Source organism: Lissotriton vulgaris, chromosome 10, assembly GCF_964263255.1.
Source record: "Lissotriton vulgaris chromosome 10, aLisVul1.2, whole genome shotgun sequence".
NCBI lineage: Eukaryota > Metazoa > Chordata > Amphibia > Caudata > Salamandridae > Lissotriton > Lissotriton vulgaris.
Genome location: NC_141698.1, coordinates 28078986 through 28104100, shown reverse-complemented (window position 1 = coordinate 28104100; position 25115 = coordinate 28078986). Strand labels below are relative to the sequence as shown.

At 44.0% G+C, this 25115-nt stretch overlaps 1 protein-coding gene and 1 non-coding gene across 2 annotated transcripts in view; one reads left to right on the top strand and one right to left on the bottom strand.

Annotated features, from left to right (window-relative positions):
• Nucleotides 1-12095, top strand: part of VMA22 (vacuolar ATPase assembly factor VMA22) — a 40533-nt gene extending 28438 nt beyond the window's left edge. Inside the window, exons 5-6 of the mRNA XM_086940318.1 lie at nt 6864-7070; nt 7924-12095. Of these exons, the coding sequence (XP_086796444.1) occupies nt 6864-7070; nt 7924-8036 (320 nt within the window). The 3' untranslated portion in view covers nt 8037-12095. The remainder of the gene's footprint in view (nt 1-6863; nt 7071-7923) is intronic.
• A 5417-nt stretch (nt 12096-17512) lies between these two features.
• Nucleotides 17513-17584, bottom strand: TRNAE-UUC (transfer RNA glutamic acid (anticodon UUC)). The gene has a single exon. It is a non-coding gene; the product is annotated as a tRNA-Glu (tRNA).
• Between the last annotated feature and the right edge of the window lie 7531 nt (nt 17585-25115).

Genomic DNA, 25115 nt, shown 5'->3' with positions numbered 1-25115 from the left:
AAATTACTATTCTAAATCCAGGGGGTGCAATAGTAGGGTAAGTGTTGGATAGTTTAGGGGTAAAAATTACTATTCTAACTCCAGGGGGTGCAATAGTAGGGTAAGTGTTTGATAGTGTAGGGGTAAAAATTACTATTCTAACTCCAAGGGGTGCAATAATATGTGTTGGATAGTGTAGGGGTAAAAATTACTATTCTAACTCCAGGGGGTGCAATAGTAGGGTAAGTGTTGGATAGTGTAGGGGTAAAAATTACTATTCTAACTCCAGGGGGTGCAACCGTAGGGTAAGTGTTGGATAGTGTAAGGGTACTATGTGTTGTAATGCTATGTGTTGTAATGCTATGCGTTGTAATGCTATGCGTTGTAATGCTATGCGTTGTAATGCTATGCGTTGTAATGGTATGCATTGTAATGGTATGCGTTGTCATGACTGCGTTGTAATGACATTCGTTGTAGTGGTATGCGTTGTTGTGTCATGCGTTGTAATGGTTGCGTTGTAATGGCTGTTGCGTTGTAAAAGTTTCGTTGTAATGGTAGTGCGTTGTAACAGTTGCGTTGTAAAGGTTGTTTCCCCTCCGAGAGTCCTAAAGCTCTGGACTAAACACCATGCCAGCCTCACATAACCATATTGCTTGTCCTGTGTCATCTGACATTCACCCCCAAGCGAAGTCACCCCCTCTTGATAGTTCTCCCAATGAAAATTACAGAACCTTTTGGCAGTGTAGTTATCAGGCAGCCTTCTTGTTCTGCATTTGGTTTGTATATGGTGACTAAGGATTAATGGTGATGTCTGTGTCTTCCTTTCCATGTCAATCTGTATGTCCATGACAATGTTAGTTTACCATTTGGCCAGTAAAACATCCACTCCCTCTTTGTCTCATGTGGGCTGATATCATGATCTGTTGTTGATATTTCTTTGTTTTCTGCCTATGTGGCCTTCATTTAGAGGATGAGTTTCTTGTGTGTAGCCAATATCTCCCCTCTGGTCCTGCAACAAGCACAAGATAATTAACAACCTGGGCAGGGACGTCTTAAACACTTCATGTTTAGCAGTGGCAATTTAGCTATATTGTGGTATCACAAGCTATTAATTTTATTTACAAAATGGAATAAGCACCACCTCGGGAAATGCAGGACGGCATGTGGAAAAAGTGATTTACAGCCATCTTGGACTAAGGGGCCTATTACGATGGAGGATTTTCCGCATCCTCCGGGCCGGCGGAAGCCACCGCCGGCCCGGAGGATGCGGAAAATCCTCTGCGGACCCACCAAAGACCCACCGCCACATTAGGATGGCTGGTGGGTCCTGGTTTCCGTCCGCAGCTTTTCCGCCGCGGTTGGCTTACAACCGCGGTGGAAAAGCCCTAATATGGTGACGGTGTCTGTCAGACACCGTCAGCCAGATTAGGATGGGATGTGAAACATGCTTTTCCGCGGCGGCTTTTCCGCCGTGGAAAAGCATGTGTAACTTCACTGCGGGGGCCGTTGCGGGCCCCCTGGGTGAAGGGGGGTGGGGGGTGCACATGGGGGATACCTATGGTACCCCCCTGCATTTGTATGCGGAAAGCGGCAGGCACCGCGCGGTGCCTGCCTCTTTCTGCATACAAATGCAACACCTGCATTTTTAACATTGCTGCGGGTGCAGCTTGAAGCCGCACCCGCCGCAATGTTAAAAATAGAGGATGTGACCGCCAGGGTGGCGGTCCCATCCTAATCGCACAGGAGGGAACGTCGCAGCCCATGCGGTCGTTCCCTCCTCCTCCGTGATCGCGGACGGACGCAAGATGCAGAGGTCTAGCCTGGGACCAGGGTTCAATTCCCCGCCTCGGCGGGTCTTGGGCTCAAAATTCCCCGGACCTGATAATTCTCGCCTCGGTGCCTATTCCAATCATGGAGTCCCACTCTGCAACTCCGGGCAATAGCTTGCTTTATCTCCACAACGGCCCCCACAACGCTAAGGATGCCTGGCCTCCACCTTGGGGGTGCCCAGGAGAGGACGCCTCACAGGGAAAGCCAGGATGGGTTCCACAGCGGTATTCGTACAAGCTCCTTGAGACCCTTGCGGTGAGTAGTGCACTATACAAGTATCAATTTACATTTACATTTAATCAGGTGTCATGTCATTGAAATGGGGCACTTTTATTTGCACTGCCATGACCTCAATTGCTGAGGCAGTGGAAATAAATTAGTCGCAATAACACGTTATTGGAAGAAACCGTACTAATAAATGCCCATTAACACATTTATTACTAGATCATAAAGGGCAAACTCCATGCTATGACTACAGTACAATGAAACTAACATACACAAAAGCACTACTTACTGCCTCACACGTTGCATGCTACTCACAGGTACACAAATGTGATAACAGCCATGGGACATTTTCAGTGTGATTTATGTCCCATATGAATTTAATCACTTGCACCTGGGGTTTGGTATCCATACGAATATAATAAAGAGAGAGCCCAAACCTTTGAGGCGGGTAATCTCAGGAACCACAGCACCAATCGCAACACCCAATACAGCGTTGTAAAGGGCAGTTGCAGCAGAAGGACATAGGCTATGCAGACGCCCACCATATACATTTAAAAGGTAAAAGAACCGTGCCAGCAAAGTAGTCCCTTGTGGGCGTGTCTGCGTTGTGCTGTGGGGCGTGACAAACGCTGGGGGCGTGTGGTACGTTCCGCCCTTCATGCCATGTCTCATATGGTGTGCTAATCCCACCCTGCTCCCTTTAAATACCCCTGCACCCCATAATCCTAACCCACCCTTACTCCTTAAAATACCTCAACACCCTTAAACACTAACCCATCTTAACCCTATAATTATACCATGTACCTCAAAACTCAAACCTATCCCTAAACCCTAAAAATACCCCTGTACCCCAAAACCCAAACCTAGCCCTGAACCCTATAAATACACCTGTACCTCAAAACCCACACCTACCCCTGAACCCTAAAAATACCCATGTACCCCAAAACCCAAACCTAGCCCTGAACCCTAAAAATACCACTGTACCCCCAAACCCCCTCCTGAACCCTAAAATTACCCCTGAACCCTTAAAATATCACTAAACCCAAACCTAGCCCTGAACCCTAAAAATAACCCTGTACCCGAAAACCCAAATCTACCCCTGAAACCTAAAAATACCCCTATATCCCAAAACCCATACCTATCCCTAAAACTACCCCTGTACCCCATAACCCAAAACTATATCTGAACCCTTAAAACATCCCAATACATATACCCCTATACCCATACTTACCTTATCCAAACATTTTTAAAAAAAAAAACCTGCTTTGACCATTCATGCATTTACAACGAATTTCGTTGTAAATGTATGCATGGTAAAAGCATATAAAATGTAATGCCATGCGTTATAATGGCATTGCGGAGTCATGGTACTTTCGTAATGAAAGTATGCGGAGTGATGGTATGCGGAAAGAAAGTTGCGGAATAATGGGTGTTTACCCTCCTTCGGTAAGTACATTGGTGGCACGGCGGCCCACATCTCCAGCAACATACTCATATTTTTTCACCACCCTTTTGAAAAATGCACAGGTCTCTCTCATTGATGGCCAGCACGACATACACTTTTAGACACACCTCCCGCCACAAGTTCTAGAATTGCGAACTTTAGAGCTGGGGAGCTACGTTCGAATCTCTGCATCAGCTCAACATCCTGTGATTCCAGGCAAATCGCTTTGTCTCCCCGTGCCTACCACAAATGAATGTGTTCATCTGTAATGTAAATTGTGCTCATGCCATGTTGTCGAGTTTGCGCTATATAATATTGCAAGGAAAAATAAAGTAGGGAAACTCGAGTTCACACACTACTGAATGCGCACTCTTAAGTGCATCAGCAGTGCACTGTGAATCGGAGCGTTTCACAGACCTGTCACAGATAGGAAATGCTATCAAAACGAAATCCTACAAAATAATATACTACTGGCCGGCAGCAATTGTAAATGTAGTTGAGCTTATATAGCGCACAGCTACCCGCAGTGGGTGTCCCGGCGCTTGCTTAGGGAACCCGTCCTGATATTCCCCTGTGTGATAGCCCCAGCAGGTATCCACAAGGTGAAAGTCAGGCATCCCGCCGCGAGGGGCCGTTGTGGAGATTAAGCAAGCTATTGCCCAGAGTCGCAGAGTGTGAACCCGTGAGTCGAGAAGGCACCGGAGCGAGAATTATCGAGTCCGTGGAATTTTTAGCCCACGACCTGCCGAGGCGGGGAATTGAACCCTGGTCCAGGACCGATCTCAGCTTCCAGGTCATATCCGGACAACGTCGGGACGGGCTGCTAGTTATATATATATTTCTTTTCGACAATCCCTCTCATGGATCGCAATGAGGCGCACACCAGGGGGTGTATATTTTCAAAATGTATTCGCCACAAACAAAATAAACATCTGACAAAAACAACATTCCGAAGGAAAAAAATACATATATATATATATATATATATATATATATATATATATATATATATATATATGCAAATCGCTGCCTGCAACTGCCTAGCTTGGACAGAAAATGACTAAAAGCGGACCCCAAAGATAGTGCCAATCAAAGTGATTTATTTAATCGCCCAGCCAGTCCGCCATTACGCGTTTCAACCCCAACTTGGGTCTTGCTCACATGATGCGTTGCAACAGGAAAAAGCGGCATTTAAGGTACCATAACAGGAAATGACAACATCGTAGAGGAACATTTAGCATAGAGAGCAACAAGTTGCTACTAGCAGCATCACAAAATGAACTGTGCAAAATGCACATATATATATATATATATAAATATCTCGCACACTGTGGCATAAGTCATATATTCAGATGCATATGTTGTAATTTGCTATTTATTGCTTTTGTTGAAGATTGATAGGGGATCATGACCAACTCCAGGTTTTGTCTTTTGTGAGTCCACACACTCAACAGTAGCAATTAATAGTATATTACTCCCCGTGATCTACATATGGATTTCTATAGAGAACACATGATGAGCAAGGCCACTGAAAATATGTGATCGGGGATCACCAAATTGTGTGGCTGGGTTAACTAAATTATGTGGCAAGAAAAGGCAATGTATGCAGCACATTTTGTAACATTACTTCCTAAGTTTATAATTTTTACAAATGTAAACACTGACTGGGCAAACTTTTCACCCCAATTTGTACCAGTTTAACACCCAAATATAGCAATAAGCAGCTAAACGGCGACCAGTCTGTTTTTGCAAAGAGATTTTCACTGCACAGCAATATATGATGACTCATTTATAATCATTTTTGATCTGTTTGAATTAGATTCTTTTTTTTAATTTGCAAACTATGCAGCAGCTGATGGATACATAGTAAATGCAGAAAATCAATAATTATGCAGCCATATAAAGACATCATTCTAGTGTCCCTGATGATGGGTAACTGTGTAATATGGTCCAATGGCCAGGTGGTTTGTAAATGTCACCAGAACCCTGACTTGGCAGTGTAAGACCATATTACTACCCGTCATGTGTTTTTTATATTACATGTTTATTTTGGGGTAGTTAGCTTGAAAAAACTGTTTTTTTCAAACCGCATATAACAAGGAGGGCTGATTGATATTAGAATGTTTAGAATTTGTTTTAATGAATTAAAACATCTAAATGTCCAATATATGTTCAAAGAAAAAATAAAGTTGGCAGGGAGCGGAAGATGATATGTTTTCTAGTGGTTTTGCAATCCAAACTAAAAAGCCAAATTAAGGTAGTACTTTCACTCCGTTGTACATCTGAGTCGACCTTAACTCCAAACTCTAATAGTATAAAATGAAATCTGTTTTATAGAGTCATTGACTATGTTTGGAAGTGATTAAAGAGGGTGTATGATAGCGGTATGAAGTTGTTGGACTTTAAATGTGGAACACTGGTAAATGGCAGTTGTGTAAGTGTGTTATAGTTTGTGTTCGTGTATGATGGTTGTTATGTAGGTGACAATTGAGGGGTGTGTGGGCATTTCCTGGTGGGTGAATGATCATATGATAGTGGACTTGTGTGAGCAATCGGGAACGTGTATGCATATACTGGTGGTTGTTCCGACAAATTTGGTTGGTTATGAATGATGTCTGAACATCTATATGATAGTTGTTTTGTTGTATACATGGATGGTGCATGATGGCTGGTGTATGCTGGGGGTCAAAGTGAATATTAACTTTTTATAGCAGAGTGCAAGCAGCACTTTTTCTTTTTTTACTTTTCAATTTTTATGGCAAAGTCAGTCTTACCATATTAGTCAAACTAGCTCCTTTTCAAATGTAGGTTTTTCTTGAATGTGTTTGCTTTATAATTCTTTCACAATAAAATATGTAAGTGTTATTGGTTAAATGGTCTTAGTGTTTGCTGGAAATTAAATGTCATATAACCTTAGGGTCTGATTGTGTGAAATGTATTAAAATTGTAAAAGAAAATATTTTTTTCAGTACAAAATTTTGCAAACTTCTAATGTTCAAATTGCATTTGAAAAATAAGATACCTTGACGTCTGTTGTAAATCTAATGCCATGTTCTTGGTGGGTTGAGAGGAGTGGGGGTGGTGAGTGGGGGACACAACCCTTTTTGGTTTAGATACGTCTTCTACAAAGACACTGAATGGGACTTTGGCACTGTGGACTTTGCGTGGACCTCAGTACTTCATTCAAGCTAATGTAAAACTGATGTTCTCAGAGGCAGTAGTTTAAGCTCCTGTGATAGCAATTGCAGTCGCAAAGAGCTATTTGAAATTGCATAAGCAAACTGCAGCATGTGAGAGCCTGAAAACTCACAGATGTGATATAGTCACAGTTCTTTTACCTTTTGAAGTTCACTTATCCCTTACCAACTCTTTTCTTTTGCTTCAGTTCTCAGGAAACGCAAGGGCCCTGTAAAGACAGAGGAGCCAACAATCCCCGAAAAGCTGTCCACCGATGAAGCCGAACCCTCCAGACCGGATAAGACACAAGGGATCAAAGTGGGAGCCGAACGGGTGGCTGTGCAAGATCCTCTCAAGTGGTTTGGTATCCTTGTTCCGCAGAGCTTGAGGCGGGCACAGAGCAGCTTTAAACAAGGTGAAGACCAGACCAGACCAGTGGGGGCTAGCATTAGACTGTTCCTGAGCCTGGCACATGGTTACCCACAGAAAGCATATGCCTAAGTGCTGAGCTAATTTTCCGCTCAATGAGCTATTTCTCCATTCACATGAAACAGGACCATTACTGTAGATTTCAAAGATCATACCAGCCAATGCATCAGATGGGAGAGCTATTCAGCAGGTTACACAAGTCGAACACCCTGACTTTATCCAGCTATTTCTCAAGTTAGTGTGTGTACATCCAGGCTTCTGACAGCAGTGCAAGTCATTGTGTCCACAGAAGTTATAATTTTAGGCTTCTTAGGCCTCGGACAGGAGAGCGATGCCTCATGAAAGACCGATCTTAAGGTTTTGGCAGACTACAAAGCAGTCTGTACAGATCTACATTTGTACAGACTCAAATCTTAGCATAGGCCTCATTCAGTATGAATAAATCATCATACACACTTGTATATGAGGTATCACCCATGTTACACAGATCATGCATGCTCTTGCTTCAGACAGAGCACTTCTTCAGTTGGTACACATTATATAGTTTTAGGCTTTAGAAGGCAAAGCTTTTCATCAGGTTCTTTAGCTATTTACGGGACCTCTGTTTGATAGCATAGTTATCCCTCGGGTTATGCTCCATTTCATAGCATTGTTATGAAGTACAGCCGGCAAGATTTGTAGACTTCTCTAATTGCATGCACAGAGGATGCGGCTCCCTGGAGTTTAATTCCTGTTGAAAAATGTACAATTATGTGAGGTAGAGGACCATTCTTATGCTTGCAGTCAGTGATGCACAAACTTTCATGGTGTTTAATTTCTCCTTTTCGTTTCCTCTGCAGGGCTGGATCTGGCTGGAGAGGTGGCAGGGTTACAGAGCAGCATTGAAACCACAAGGATACAGTACAGGACTCTCTTAGCGAAGAAACAACAACTCCTCACCCAAGGCAATTAGAACAAGGAGAATTTGTATACACCTTAAAAGCAGGGATCCTAAGACAATCTTGATCTTCTTCCTTCAACGACTAGTCTACTGATGGTCACCGTAGAATGAGGACTTTGTTCTTTAAGACAATCCTTCACAGTGGAGAGTTATTCAGAAGGCGGTTCAAAACATCTGCTTTGTGGAGTTTGTTTGTGGGTGGCAAGGTGTCACGTGCCAGGGGCCACTCTCACTGAAAATGAGATGACGCTGGAGTGTTGCCTGCCAAGTAGATGGTCTGGGGCACGTTATTGAGAGAAAAACCATAGTGACTATCCTTGTTGACAGTAGTAAATGAAGATTGTGCTCAAGTAACAGATGGGGATGTATTGCCGAGCTGCTGACACCACTGCTTTGAAGAACATTATCTTAAATTCTTAGAGCAATCACTTCTTAGAATGAAATACTCGCCATTGGGCACTGTTTTCTTGAAATGTGAGTCAGGCCAGGTTTGCTGCCTTGATTTTAATTAAAGATGTAAGGTTCTTTGTTAATCTGCTATTGTCTAGCTGCTGCTGGCCTTTCAGCACATTTCTCTTGCATGGCCTGGTCTACAACAAAAACGGCATAAAGGTTTTTCTGTGTGTACTCCCAAACACCAATCACTTCACTTCCAGGCACTTTTGGCAAAGTAGGACCAACCTGTGAAAAAAGCAAATTTTTTTTAAGTGGCCATTTCAGGTCTTTTCCAGGTTCCTTATTGGACACATCAGTGTTGCCAGTCTGTGGCGAACTAGCCTCTGGGCAATCCAGACTTTCAAAGGCATTGATTTTTCAAGGTAGCCCCAGACTATCCATAACCCAATCCACTTCTGGCACCAGTTAATTGGCCATAACTTATGAATTGTTTGGGAATCTTTTCTGTAAGCCTCTAGCAGAATAGTTTGTGTGATGTCAGTCCAATCTCTGGCGGCTATCATGTTTGGCTTCAGTTGAGTTTTTGTTACTACTTTGTAGTTGCACATCATGGGCGCAAATTAAACCAATAAATAAATAAAAACTATGTGATCTCCGTTGAATAGAGTTGGTAGACTCTATCTCTGGGTGGAAAGGAGGGGCAAACTAGCAGTTGAGTCTATGTTCAAAAAAGCAAAGAAAAAGTGACATTGGTTCTTTTTGTGGGGGACTTGAGACATAAGCTAATGCAAATATGTCAGCTGTTCAGTGCATTAAGGAATTAAAGGCAGGATAGAGAAAGAGGTGAGAGAAGCATTGATACCTTCCTGATACTGCGTTCCTATTTTTTTAGGGTAAGTGGATTAGTTTGAGACTCTCTTGTGTCAACAATTCTGGCAAATCTGTCCTATCAAGGGTCCTAAGTGATGTGATCTGTGTCCTTCAGCTTTATTTGTTTCTCATTTGATCCATAGTGACACCCCTTAATGATCTCACCTCCAAAAGAATGCCTAAGGAAGTTCAGCAGACAGTAAGCTGTCCGAAGGCATTTGATGACCTGAAGCAAGCCATGTGCTGAGCTCCAATTCTGCAAAGTCCTGATTACTCCAAAACCTTTATTGTCCAGGCAGATGCTTCTGAGATGGGGTTAGATGCAGTATTATCACAACTTAATGCAGAGGGCCAGGATCAACCAGTAACTTTTGTTAGCAGAAGGTTGACCTCCCCCAGGGAAAAGCGTTGGTCTACTATTGAGAGGGAGGCCTTTGCTGTGGTCTGTGTCTTGAAGAAGTTGAGGCCATTCCTGTTTTGCTCTCACTTCATTGTTCAGACAGACCATAAGCCCATCTTATGGCTTAAACACATGAATGAATGAATGAATGAATGTTGGTTTATAGAGCGCGTGGTTACCCTGGAGCGTCCCAGCGCTGTACCACTGGGGAACCCGTCCTGGCTTTCCCTGTGAGATGGTCCCTTTACTGGGCATCCCCAAGGTGCAGCCAGGCATCCCGGGCGGTGAAGGGGCCGGAGTGGAGATTAAGCAAGCTATTGCCCAGAGTTGCAGCGTGGGACCCCATGGTTAGAGTGGCACCAAGGCGAGATTTATCGGGCCCGCTGGCATTGGTCCTGCACCTGGCCGCGTTGGGAATTGAACCCTGGTCCCGGGCCGACCTCTGCCTCTGGGTCTGCCGCCTCTAACCGTTGAGCCACACTTCTCCACTGAAAGGTAAAAATCCCATACTTTTGAGGTGGTCCATCTCTCTACAGGGGATGGACTTTTCTGTGGAACAGAAACCTGGGAGTAACCATGCCAATGCAGATGGACTCTGTAGATATTTCTACTTAGAAAATGAAGACTCAACTGGGCAAGATTGGTCACATCTCCTTTCGTTTGGAGTAGGGGGGTTGTGTAGGGAAGTAGGGTCTGCTTTCATGCCCCCCCCTTTTGTTTGATGTCTGTATTTTTTTTCTTTTTACTTAGTCTACTGGGATCCTGCTAATCAGGACCCCAGCAGATTTGCTTTCTCCCCTAAATTGACCTGGTAAGTGCTTTTTGTCCCTTCACAATTGGCTACTTGTGTACCCTTGTCAGTCCCTAGTATATGGTACTAAGGTACCCAGGGCATAGGTACACCAGGGGTCTCCCATGGGCTGCAGCATGTAATGTGTAACCCATTTGAGTCCACTTAAACTGTGACTAAAGGCATTCCATTGCCTATGTGAGTTTATACTTGCACCTCTCACGACAGATATACGTTTCCTTATATTTGAGGTCAATACACTTAAAACATATAAGTCATTCGTATGGCAGGTTCTTCTGTAATGAGGGCCCGGTGCTTGGTTTTCAAGTGTAAGGGTGCACCTGCATGAGCAGGATTCCCTAAAAACCCCAGAGTTGATTGTCTAGGCTTTGTTAGTTTGGTCAGGCATTTTTTGACAAAGTAGACCAGTCATTTCATGGCCTGAACTGTCTTCTCCGCAATTTTGGGGAAAGTGTAATCCGTCGTCGGAACCGCGTCAACTTGCTATTGCCAAGGCTTGTTGGCAGTGCACTCCAGAGATCTTTGGGCTACACAAAGCTCCAGCCTGCAGTATCTCTTCCCTTCAAGAGCAGCGTCCTCACTGCATACTCGGCACCGCCTTCATCTTTGGTGAGCTTCTCAAGGTCCTCTTGCGACTTCTGTGCCTTCAGTCTGTGGGTCCTCCTGAGAGTCTTCTACTAATTCATTGGGTTCCCCTGCTTGGTCTGGGCCTGCTCTGACTCCTGCTGTTGGTGAGTCCCTTGGACCTTGCTGTTACCAGCATTGGTTCTTTTTTAGTCTTCCACGCCAGTTCCGGCTTCCAAGGCTTGTTGGTGATCCCGCCGGACACCGACCACCTAGTCCCTGCCATCCGATGTGGGGCAGCTCAAACACAGCTCCTAGATTTCCTCTGTGCCGCCTGTTCTTCACAGCTGCAGCAACAAGGTCACTGTTGACTCTTCAGAACCTCTCATCCTCGGTGGGCATTGCTCTTCCGTGCCTCCTGGTCACTTCTGAGTGGCATAGACTCTGTCCCCTTTGCTTGCAAATTCTTCACTTCCAGAATCCACCCTTGGATTCCACCGGACTCCTTCGACATCTTCTCCAGAGGCATCTTCTTCAAAGTCTCCTATTGTTGTGAATGGCAGGTTCTGACATCACTTCACCCCATTGCACCTGCCTTCCTTGGTTCCTGGGGCATCCACGGGTGGGGTGACTCTCCAACCTTCTTTCTTCCAAAGGGCTTCTTTGGGGTCCTCCAGGAAGGGTGATTCTTTAAAACTGCAACTGTGACTTCCCCATTGACTTCTATTGCATACGCAGCTGTGTTTCCACTCTGCACACAGTCTCCGTGGGGTTCCTCAGTACTTAACATGGGTGGTTCCTTGTGTCCCCGGCTCCACTGGGTCTTCTGGGCCAAATCCCATCCTCCGTTGTAGTTCGCATTCCACATTCTTAGTAGTTGGGTTTGTCTCCCCCTGGAGACCACTGTATTTTGTGCTTCTTACCTGATTGCTTTTGAAGTATTCTTGTGTATTGTGTTAATATCTCGGGTATGAGATATACCAATGTGTTAGTGAGTGTTGTGAAATAAATAGAAGCATTTTTATAGAAACTCTGTGTGGTTCTTTTTCATTTAGCTTACACTATTGATTAAACTAGTAAAACGATCTGCTTAACACGCCTTCAAGATAAGCCTGAAGTGTACACCATATACTAAGCCAGCCTCTTACAACAAGGTACTGGAAGCGCACAGTGGTGTGGGAGTGCATGGCAGTGTCGGGGCCAAGCAGAGGTGTCTGAAATGGATTAAATGTCTGCAGACTGATGTTTTATATTAAATACTTGCTTAAAAATAAACTATAAGATGGCTGGACTGTAATGTTTTCCTAGGGACCTAATGCACCAAATGGACCATGTGGAAACTAGGTCAACGTACTGCGAATGGCCTTTTTATATTGCTGCTGCCCCAATCCGTGATAACCCACCGACTGCACTAACTGCTGAACATATGGTCAAAATACAACTAACTAAAGTAGCTATTCAAAAACTGAAAGACCTATTTGAAGATCACACATTCATTCCAATATGGGAAAGGAAATACAAGACTGAAGCAAGTCCACCATGTGCCTATCTATACTTCAGACTAGGAGCAAAGGCACAATCGGTGTTCCTGAAGAAGCACCACCAGCAACATTTGTTCTCAATAGTACCGGCAAAATTAAACTGATTACTAAAATATCCAACCTTACACAGTGAGTAAGAGGATGGAAATGCGGCCAATGACTGCATGGGAGAAGAACCTGGCAGACCTACCACAGACCAGGAATGGTCATTCAGTTGGTCACACAGCAGAGAAGACTCCATCAATGGCAGACCTCTCCTTTCTATCTTGAGTTTGTACACAGAATATACTAGACACTGCTACGCTTATACCCAATAGGGCGTAGGCACAATCCTATATGTAACGGATGATGCCGTTTTTGTACATTTTGCCTGAGTATATCCGATAATCCAGGCATTCTGGACGAGGATGTTTCAAGAATTATCCAAAATAATATACACTCCAAATCAAATATCTATTCTGATAAATCTACTGGGCTCGGTGAAAGATGTCCTTTGTGTTGTTCATAAACTGGTCGCTTTAGTGCTACTATTAGCAAAAAGACAAGGAGCAATTAGATGGGGAAAAGTCCTCCTCCAACATCAGATAGATCGATTAATGACCTAATATATAGCAATGAAAACTCAGAACAATATGCTTATTTGCAGTAGGATGAAGATACAAACCTACCTACCTGAACAACACACACCTCGTCATAGCACTCCGAGCATTCTGATTAGGGCCTCTTAAAACATTTTGAGTGCACTATATACTTATTATACAGAAACAGATGTGGGGGAGATGCACTATAAATATATGGAGTATAAATTAGTTCAAGAATCTTGATTTAAATAGGTTCCATTAAAAATATGTCGTAACACACTATGGGGCTACATCTAACACTGGTTGCTATGTTGAGAGATGTGATGAATTAACTGTAATCAAGGAACATAGTTGGTGGACAAAGTATCGGTGTTGTGATGTAATCTACTAAACATTAGTCTGTTTTACAATGCTGGAGATTAGGTGGCTGTAGCTGACTGCGTTTGGTTTGCTGCCTGAAGTGGTGGGTGTGATGCTTGCCAGCAGTCACCCTGCCATGAAGTCTATTTATTCCCGGTACTGGGAAAGATTTGTGGCCTGGTGTAGTGACTAGAAGACTGACCCTTTACAAGCAAAAAAGTTGGATGTTCTTTTGTGTGGTTTGTCTTTGGTTCAGCAAGGCCTTGTGATGGACACTATTCAAGTTATTTATTGGCCTTTCAGCTTTTCTATATTTACCGGACCAACCATCGCCTGTTACGATGAGTTTTATAAAAGGTTTAACACACATTTCCTCCCAAGCCGTTTGTGATGCTACAGTAGAACTTTAACTTGGTCCTGACATTCTGATGAGCAGGCCCCTCGGGCCAATCCTGAGCTCCTCGCTGCATCCCTGACTTTAAAGACCTTCTTCCTCGTTACGAATATTTCAGCTGGTTGGATGAGTGAACTTCAGGCATTGTTGGAACAATCGCCCTACACCATCTTTTCCCCCCAGACAGTTTTGTGCAGAGTACTCTGACAGCATTCTTAACATACGTTGTGACTCCTTTCTGTGTTGGGGAATCCATCCCTCCACCAGTGTTCTTTGCTCTCCCTCACCCCTTGAAAGAGGAGCGGCTTCATCAGATGTACCCTAAAAGGGCTTTAAGATTTTATATTGATCATGCCAAGGACAATTGTGTGAGGCCATAAGCTTTTTGTGGGCTTCTCTGGAGCAAGGAAAGGGAAGGGTGTGCAGCAAAAGGACCCTTCTTCGGAGGTGGATTGCCTCCTGCATAAATATTTGCTACGCACTGGTCAAGCAGCAGCTTGCAAATGTTTTGGGAGCCAGTTCCATCAAGGCTTCTGCCACTGTGTTGGCATGAAGCATGTCTGTCCTTGATATCTGCCAGACTGTGACGTGGGTGTCAGTAGACATGTTCACGAAGCACTACTACCTGACCGCAAAGTCTGATGGGAAGGGTATTTCACTCATTCGATCCTGCAATATCTTCTCGTCTGAGTCCACTCCACAGACGCTCCATTTTGAGAAGGTACTGCTTTGATATATATTTATCTTGAGGTGCAGAATCTGTGGTTATAAGTATCCATCAGAGGAACAAGTTACATTTTCTAGTGATACTCTACCTAACCTCCCTCCCAGCTCCCCTTCAATAAAGATCTGTGGTAGGAATCTGTCCACTGGTACCGACAATTATTCGTAGTTTGTGCCTGAAGGCACAGAAATAGGCAACCAAGAAGCATATGTACGCACATGAGGTGTCAATTATATGTGGCTCCACTCTATCACTTCCGGGGCTGTAAGCAGCCAGCATGGTTCCCAATGAGGCAAGTGGCAGAGTGGGGAAGCATTGCTGAACAAAGTTCCTTGATCCAGTATGGCGCCTGGTGAGGAATCTGTAGTTAAATAGATCATTTCTACGTAGTCTAAGCTGTTCTTTGTTTTTTCTTTAAGAAAATGGGAAATATAAAGAAAGGTAAGAACAGTAAACCTAAGGGATGACACAAAATGCAAGAAATAAGAATCAAAGAATTGCTAAGCAAGGGGAAATAAGTAACGTGCAGAAGAACAAAATTTCAGTTCAATACCAGTTAATTTGTCTGCAGTTTGGGACAAGAAAGTGGAGATCATCAAATACATTTGTAGCATTATTGCATCTGGGAGACTGTTAAAAGGTTCTTTCTGCTAAGGCCCATCATGGAAGAACGTTCTTCAACTTTATACCCTAATGTGTTGAACTTGAATTAGTATTTTCTAAAGAGAAATGATGAACAACGGGGAATGCAAGACCTGGAGCTATCTACTCTGAACACTACCCTAATTGATATCAATGATCACCTACTACCGGCTCAGGAGAGAGTCCATTGCCAAACTGCTAAACCAGATAGCGCCAAGGCTCCAGCCACCACCCCTGCTGGGATGACTGCTGCCACCCGCTCCTCGAAGACATCCAGCTCATCCTGGGGAGTAGGTCCTCATCCTCCGGCGAGCAGCGATGCGTCAGATTTTAGAAATGAGTCCCTAAGGGCCTGCAAGAAACGCTGGCATGACTATAAGCGCAGGACGAAGGAGAAACTGGTCAAAAACTTGAAGGCATCCATGCAGACCAGAGGAGGAGGACCCGCACCCCAGAAGGAGCTGGATACCTTCGAGGAGCGGGTGGCAGCTGCCATCTTTTATGGGGTGGTTGCTAGAGCCTTGGCGCTATCTATTGTAGCAGCTGGACAATGGACTCCCTCCTGAGCCGGTTGTAGGTGATGATCTCATCCGCCCTGACATCAATTAGGGTAGTTCGCTGCGACAAACGTGCTTCCTTCTCCAGCGCTGCCTTCGTGGTGATGAAGGGTGTGGGGGTAGGTTGTCGTCTCCAAACAACTCCCAGATGCAATATGAGCACCTCCATGGCATAGTTGAGCTTGACACACTGTTCTGTCTAGCTTTCCTTTATAAACCACAAGCAATACACCATTCCCTACGCCTGGGTTACTGACATGCAGGAATGTTGACACATTTCAGCCTCAGCATACCACTTGCAGACGATGCATCATTTTTCCCAAAAGCCATAAATATGACTGCATCAGTTTTATGCTAGTTTTAGCGTGGGAACGGGTATCTTGCATATTTTTATTTGGGCGTAGTATAGACGGTTGTGGCGCAACTAAATTCTGATGCAGGGCTCCTATAAGTGATGCATGTACACACATGCATCACCTTGTAAACGTGGCATATGGCCTGCGCCGCGTCATTACGTTTGACACAACTGGGGCGAAACCCACTTATGAATGAGGACTGTAGTCTTTTTTTTTTATCTCAGCCTTGAGGACCTTGAGGGAGGGGTTTGTTTTGACCTGGGGACATTTACTCAACATTTTTTAAGGGACCTTTTCTTCTGGCAGGAAAGGAATTCTAGTAAGAGGGTGTTGATGCTGTGATGGTAATACTGTTCACCAGAGATGTAAACTGTCTCTGGGGTAGAAGCGGTAGAGATTTGGGAGAGGTCCTTGTTGAGGGGGAATGTGTTCAACTGACAGACATAGGAATCATTTTCTGCTCCCCATTGCAGGTTAAAGGCAGCGAGGCAGATGTGATTTGAGGTGAAGGACAGTTTCTCAAGAATAAGCTTAGTGATGGATCCTCCAAAGACCAGAGAGTGTGTAGACGAGATGGAACTTGGTAGAGTGTGTTTCCATTCTGCTGAGGAACCTGGTCACCAATCAGAAAACATGACTTGTTTGTACTACTTCCTATGTAACCATCAGCTGAACAGGTGACAATACAGTCGATTACAGTTCATAGGTTAGTAGACGACACAAGATCAAAGCACCACCACTCAGTGGGGAAAAGGTGCAGTTAGAAGACAACAGTTGACATTTTGCAGACTGCTTTGGATACAAACACATAGACAGCACTATTTACAAAAATGTCAAGACAAGGTGCAAAGGTTGACACGATTTATTGAAAAGCAACACTCTGGATTCTTACTGGCCTTAATATATAATGTTATGTAAAAAAAACTGCTGTCTATGGTTTTCTAGAAACAACATAACTGATTTATTAGGGTCATGCATTGTTCTCACAGGATGTACTGTTGTATGTTGAACGTGAGCAGTGCGCTATGCAGCGGTAGTAATCTGCTAATTGTGCAAGCAAACTTCCTCTTCCGTATATATCGTTTTTCAACCTTAATCTGCTCACATAGCACTGGCGCGTGTCTTTAGTGACGTGTTAGCGCTTTACAACTCGAAATAAGAAATACATGTACGTCCAGATAAGACTTTTATACCCGCCCCTTTTCCAAGACTCTATCCAAAATGTATCTAATATAATTATAATTGGCAGATTTATTGTATTCCTCCATGTAAAAAAAAAAAAATATCGACTGTTCCCATACCGGGAGTCGAACCCGGGCCGCCTGGGTGAAAACCAGGAATCCTAACCGCTAGACCATATGGGAGCGCTGACTAACACTGAGCCTGGTGCTTTCTAGTACTTACAGCACAGATGTACACGCCACCTAGTGGCCATCTGTGTGCACACATAGAATGAAGAGTGCATGCAGTCTGCAGACACAATCAAGGCTGGTCCAGTTCATGTGCATCATGATCACTCCTGATAAACAAAGGCCAGCTCACGTGCATCATCAGCCCATAGGCTTGGTGCAGAGCCCCTGATAAGTATGTGCATCGACAATATGCTTGTTGTAAAGACACTGATAAACACAGAACAGATACTTCAGTCTGAGCTGCAGAAAAATACTGCATTTGCGTCCGGTACTATGTCTTGCCTCCTGAACTGTTCATAAAAACATCATACCACACGCAGGCTGCAAAATATGTGTTTAATGGCGCAGTTTCTTATTCTGCATAGTTACATCTCGCTATTCTAAAATGGGAAGACAAGTGCGCTTTTAGTCTTTATTTAAAATACAATTTGTTTTATTTTTTTCATTTCTTGAAACCACTACATATTTTTTGAAGCACACTAGCGCACCTTTGAACGCTAATTAGGCAGTTAATTTAAGACACGATGAAAACATCAAAGGACTCATTATACTGTTTATAAAACAATTTAAAAAAACAATAGTGGACTAAAAAACAGCTTAAATGTTTATGCCAAAACTGTGCAGGGATACAGAAACTGCCTCAAGCCCGCCCCGCCTCAACCTACCCCCACCACCAATATGTTTTAGTTGGTTTGTTCGGCAGCTTGGGGTCCAGAAATGGCACATTTTGTGACTTTTTTTCGGGGTCTCTTTCGCCTCAGATCTGAGACTGCAGCAGTGCGGGAACTGCATCCCTGCCCAGCTCACTGCTCAAACAACTGAAGTGTGAGAGTTTTAGGGTGACACAGACACACGGGGGTGTCACTGGGCCTCTGGCCCATGCACACTCGTTCTGTCTTTGCCGCTGCTTCAGTCACTTTTTCATAGGGCCAGAGGCAAGATTGATAGCACAATGCGCACGCATTCCCTCTCACAATATTTACAGGCAGAGAGCGTGCTTGCTGTGTGCGCTGTGGTCAGACAGTTGTACACAGTTGTTTGGCATGTTATTGTCAGCTCTCACGCACTTATTCCGTGGTAGTCACGACTGACGCCTAAGAGTGCTCGATGTCTTGGAGGTAATGTTCTGTTCTGTTTCAGTCTCGTCAGTCAGATAACTCTAAGATGTCTGCAGGGGAAAGCCTCTTACCAATAACTAAAATCTACTCGTCTAGAAGAACGTTCAGTTCTATTAAGGACTGGGAGGCGAGGATTCTGCTTCTCTTTCTTGCTGTTTATTGATATAACATTCTGGGCAGCCAATAAAAATAAAACTTCAATATAAACTACATTTGCCATAATTCCTCTAATTACAACACATATTCTGTACCAATCATCGTATCTTTTCCATTATAAAATGTCTCAGTGGCATCTTTTTTTAATTTTATTTTACATATTTTCCAAATACATCATGGAGTTACACAGCAGCGGCATATTGCATACAGCAACCTTGCAGCTTAAAACATAAACAGAGAATAGAACAAAAAAAGCAGAACTCCCAAGCATGCGCCCCAATTGGCCTCCAATGAATACCTTCTACATTAGCAACTTAATGTGCAGTCAGGTGGTTAGGGTTTCTGGGAACACATCATCTGTCTCTACGGCCACATGTGGTAGGAAGGGTGGCGGATAATACCAATAATGCGCAAAATGAGCCTGTGCACATAGGTAATACATATGCATATCTGGAGCTGCAAATCCCCCTTGAGAATATGGCCTTGCGAGGACCTCCCATCCACATCGCAGCTTTTTACCCTCCCATACCAAACGGCTTAAAATGGAGCACAACCTAATAAAAAAAAAATCGGGAATCGAATAGGGATATTAACAAACAGAAACAGAAATCTTGGGAGTATCGTCATTTTTATGACAGCTAGACGATAAGTTCAAGTTCAGAAATTTATATAGCGCACTACTCACCCAGAGGGTCTCAAGGCGCTTGAGGAGGCAGGTGAATTTACTTATCGAATATCCAAGTTTTTAGTTGCTTTCTGAAGGAGAGGTGGTTCTGAGTAAGGCGGAGGTGGGTGGGGAGAGAATTCAAGGTCTTGGCCGCTAAGTAGGAGAAGGATCTTCCCCCCATGGTGGATCTGTGGATGCGCGGAATTGCGGCGAGGGCTTGATTGGAAGATCGAAGTTGGCGGGTGGGGGTGTAGAAGGACAGTCTCGTGTTGAGGCATTCTGGTCCTAGGTCATAGAGGGCTTTGTGTGCGTGGGAGAGGAGACGGAACATTATTCTCTTATTGACGGGGAGCCAGTGGAGATCTTTCAGGTGGCCGGAAATATGAGCTTGACGAGGGATGTCCAGTATGAGTCTGTCTGATGCGTTTTGGATGCATTGGAGTTTTTTCTGTAGTTTGGCTGTGGTTCCGGCGTAGAGGGTGTTTCCGTAATCCAGTCGGCTGGTGACCAGTGCGTGGGTGACCGTCTTTCTTGTTTCAGTGGGGATCCAGCGGAAGACTTTTTTGAGCATGCGTAGGATGTTAAAGCAGGATGATGAGACGGCACTGGCTTGTCTGGTCATCGAGAGGGAGGAGTCCAGGATGAAGCCCAGGTTGCGTGCGTGATTCTTTGGTGTGGGTGCGGTACCCAGGGCTGGTGGCCACCAAGAGTCATCCCAGGCTTAGGGGGATGAGCCTAAGATGAGGACTTCCGTTTTGTCCGAGTTTAGTTTTAAACGGCTGTTCTTCATCCACTCAGCTACTTCTTTCATTCCTTCGTGTAGGTTGGTTTTGGCGGTGTTCGGGTCTTTCGTGAGGGAGAGGATCAGCTGGGTGTCGTCAGCGTAGGAGATGATGTTGAGGTTGTGTTGGCGTGCGATGGATGCGAGGGGACTCAGTATACGTTGAAGAGGGTGGGACTGAGTGATGATCCTTGTGGTACGCCGCAGAGGACTTCGGTGGCCTTTGAATTGAAGGGGGGGAGGCGGACTCTCTGGGTTCTTCCGGCAAGGAACGATATGATCCATTCCAGTGCTTTTCCTTGTATTGCGACGTTTCTGAGTCGTTGTATGAGGGTGCTATGACAGACTGTGTCGAAGGCTGCGGAGAGGTCAAGTAGGATGAGGGCAACTGTTTCTCCGTTGTCCAGTAGTGTTCGGATGTCGTCTGTTGCTGCGATGAGGGCGGTTTCGGTGCTGTGTTTGGCTCGGAAGCCGGATTGTGAAGGGTCGAGGGATTTGTTGGATTCGAGGAAGGGGGCTAGCTGACTATTGACGGCTTTCTCAATGACTTTGGCGGGGAATGGGAGGAGCGATATGGGGCGGTAGTTCTTAAGTTCGGTGGGGTCTGCTGTGGGTTTTTTTCAGCAGGGCGCTGAGTTCGGCATGTTTCCAGATTTCCGGGAAGTTAGCGGAGTTGAAGGAGCAATTGATGACATCGCGGAGATGGGGTGCGATGATGGAGCCTGCTTTGTTGAAAATGGGGTGGGGACATGGGTCGGTTGGTGATCCTGACTGGATGGAGTTCATCAGGCGGATGGTGTCTTCGGTGGTGAAGTGGTAGTCTGACCAACCTTTCCACTTGCTCCTCTGCACCATTGCCCTCCCATAGTTTTCTCTCATCACAATCTCGGGTTCACTATGTATCCATATACCCAAATACTTTACGGGGTCAGTTGTCCATTTTAACGCAAATTCCAATATAAACAGGAGTGTACTAGGGGTCAAGGGAAAACCGAGGACTTATCCAAGTTTATTTTAAGACCTGAGAAGTTTTCATACTTAATATATTCTCGTATCAGTCCATGTGCTCCTCCTTGGGATTTCGGACATAGTGCACAGTGTCATCCGCGTACATGGATATAATTAGTGGATGCTGTCTAAACCCCAACGCAGCTCTTGCATGTTTCTGTCTAATTGCACAGGCTAGAGGCTCCACAACAATTGCAACAAGCATTTGCAATGCAATAGGTCTCGCATTTTAGAAACAATGACCTATTGGTATTGTAACTGACAATGCCTTTTATTATAGCAGGTTTATAAACATATAAAAAGGCATTGCCATTTACAATGCCAAAAGCTGAAAATATTTCAATTGCGAGCCCTATTGCATTGCAGATGCTTGTTTCAATTGGATTTATGTATTGCAACAGCCTTGAATATCTAATATTCCTTAAAGTTACTATTTGAAATCTCAAATTGGTGTGTGTTATATCCCTTTTTCTTAGAATCATTGGAATATGTGTTACATGTAAATTATATGTGTCGTGAATATTTAAAAGAAATTGTGATTCCCGACAGAACCATTTGCTTGACTTAATACTTAGACCCAGGTTCTGAGGGACACTATGTCGGCCCAATATTTTTTCAAATGAAACAGAATGAAGGCACTAAATGCAACTGCCAAACATTGTCATTATCAGCATGCGTGCTGTTCTTCGTTGGTCATATTCCCTTAGAATTCTGCAGAATACTTGTTATTTGTTAGTGCAAGCCAAGGCACATACATCAAATTTACCTACACAGGACCAGAACAGCAATGACTAAACAAGAGAATTATCTTATATTCAGCCTGTGCATGGAATCGTAGACAGAGTATGCATACACACAAACACATAGATAACAAACAAGTTCATGCATGAAAGTATCGACACATATACATACATCCAGTCCTCACAAAGGTCGCCACACCTTCAAGCCAATACAAATACAAAACCACTGATTCACACAGAAAGAATCTCGGACTCTAAGTGGTTGTCTGTATGTCGAATCTAAATGGGTAAAACCAATTTCCTCCAAAAGTTGCCTGAGGTGACCTACAAAATGAAACGAGATGCTGTTGCAAACGAATGAAAACCATACAAATGAAAGTGATGACATAGCCAACCAATGGGTGGGCTTCAATCCCTTTTCAGATTTTTTTTTGTAAAACCTTAAGAGATCTGACAGTGCATGTGCTGTCCCTGGCGAGAACTAAAAAGGCCACTACTCCCTGTTAATGAGTACAGAACCAGACAATGATCTGGTGAGCTTACAGAACAAGTGCAGATCAATGAAAAGAGATGAAGTTCTGACAAGTGCCATTCATTAGTGCTATACCACTAAAAACATAAGAGCACAAGCTCAGCTTTCATATAGGAAGATTCAATAATAAAACAACATTTTAATATGCTAAAATAGCATTATAAATACATTCAATTTTATTACACTTTATATATTTATTACATGATATATTTCCCATTTATTTCGAGCCTCCGATACAAACATAACTTTGAACCCCTTTAAAGCTGTTTTTCAAATTTGAGTGCAAACCGAAATTATGTTGTCTACAATTTTACGTGCACTAATTAAGAAACGGCCTAATGAAAAGAGAAAAAAAATAATCACAAGGCACAGAAACGACGAGTTAAAATTATATTTTAACCTTTTCCCCAAAGTTGACGTCATTTCGTATTACTTTGACAGCAGCATTGCCTTGCTGCTTAAAAGTAATAAGATATCACTGCAGTCAGCAAGAGCAGTGTAGGGAAATACCACACCCAGCCTCACCATATTTAAGTATCCCCGATATCAATGACAAGAAAAAAATGCCTTTGCACTTACTGCTACACCCAGCCCACATGCATGCCCCCTTGGCCCAGGGCGTTAGTACCTTCAAAAAGCAAGCCATGCCGAAATCGTACTGTCTTAGTAGCAGAATCAGAAAGTAAGCATACAAGTTTTCATGCTCGCTTTCTAAAAAGAGCGAAATTGAACGGCTATCTAAGCAGCTAATTAACTTTGAGGGTCTTGAAACGGACTATGTAAACATTGTGAAAATAATTATTTTATATGATACTTTCAAAGGCAAAAGATAAGACGTTTGCACACAAGATGAAACAAGTGGCGCGTAAGTCACGCCTGTGTGGGCACAATCATTGCTCCTCCCACGGCCTAATGGAGTCTATTACGCGCTTGGTGCACATAATAGACACCAATAGGCCATGGGAGGATGCGCGTGCTTCGGGCCAATTGCGCGCAGTCTTTCACAATAAGATGCACGCAAAGGCCAATGGGGGAGCTAAAAAGGAAACGCACAAGTGTGTGCGATTCCTAGGTCAGCTTGATTTCCCCGTTTTTACCTACTAAAGGTCACGAGACTTGCGTGAGCACTGCTGCGCAGTGCAACGCAGGTCGCGAGACCTAAAACGCAGAGGAGATACCGGGCACCCCTGCCAAGTTCCTTAACGAATCACGATTAAGTTCGAGTGACAGTTATTTATCTGCACTCTAGCCACCGGAGCTGTGTAAAATAGTTCAATCCATTTGATAAACGCAAATGGAAGCCCCATGCGCCTAAAAACTGCAAACATGTACCCCCATTTTATAGATTCAAATGCTTTGGCAGCATCCAGCATTACCGCTACAAACCCAGATTGCTGTGGATTCTGTGTAGGGTTTTGTAGTATACAAGAAAATTGGCGCCTATTCTGGTAGCGGTAAGTGTACGGCAAAATGAAATATTGGAACGGTGCAACACGGTCGGAGGAGACCCAATGAACCTCTGTTACCATTGGCAGGGGCACAACCAATTAGATACAAACACAAGTCCTGTGCACACGTTATAAATGGTTAATCATAAAAGGTTTTCTTTGGATGAAGAGTAAGGAGCATAAAACAGTGGTAATGAGACACGGTTGACACATATATAAAGTTTTCTTAAAGGTGTATTATGCCTTCCTGTTCTGGAAGGTTGACATCAAGACAAAAAACCAGCCGACACAAGTCTCGTCAAGCGAGCCAGTTTAGCTCGTGACTCTTCAGGGCTGTGGGCGGTGTGAAAACAACAGTTTTTCTAGCCGATGATAATTCCAACCCGGCAATTACGGGTTAAGTATCCTTGACGGTCGATAAGGGTGGGATAAAATATATATCAATGGGTGGGCGCATCCGTCATATAAAGAGGGCAATCTGAGTGAAGATGCCAAGTTCGAAGGTCTGGTATCTGGCTTCAGTGTGGGCCGGGAGGACCAGAGCTAGCAGCAATAGCCGCAGTCTGGTGGCTACCATTTTTGCAATAATTTTAGTGTCGATATTCAGCAATGAAAGTGCACCGTATGAGTCACAACTTCCCGGGTGTTTACCTGGCTTCAATAGGGTAATTATCAATGCTGATCTTAATGTAAGAGGGAGAGACCCTTTCTCAAATGCTTCATTGTACATATTGTGTAGATGAGGGGCAAGCAAATCTACATATGTTTTTTAAAATTCACTTGGCAGTCCATCCACCCCAGCTGCTTTTCCAAAGGGTAATGTCTGTATCACTTCCCTGACATCATCAACTGTGAATGGTTGCAGGAGGTATTCTTTCTGCCCATTAGAGAGCCGTGCTAACGCTCTCTCTTCTAAAAAGGATTGCACCTCCTCCTCTGCACTTTCTGCACCCCCCTACCGCCAGATAATCCAAAATGGTAGCTTCTGAATTGTTCAAGAATCTCAGGTGTATTGTAGCATGTCGTGCCATCC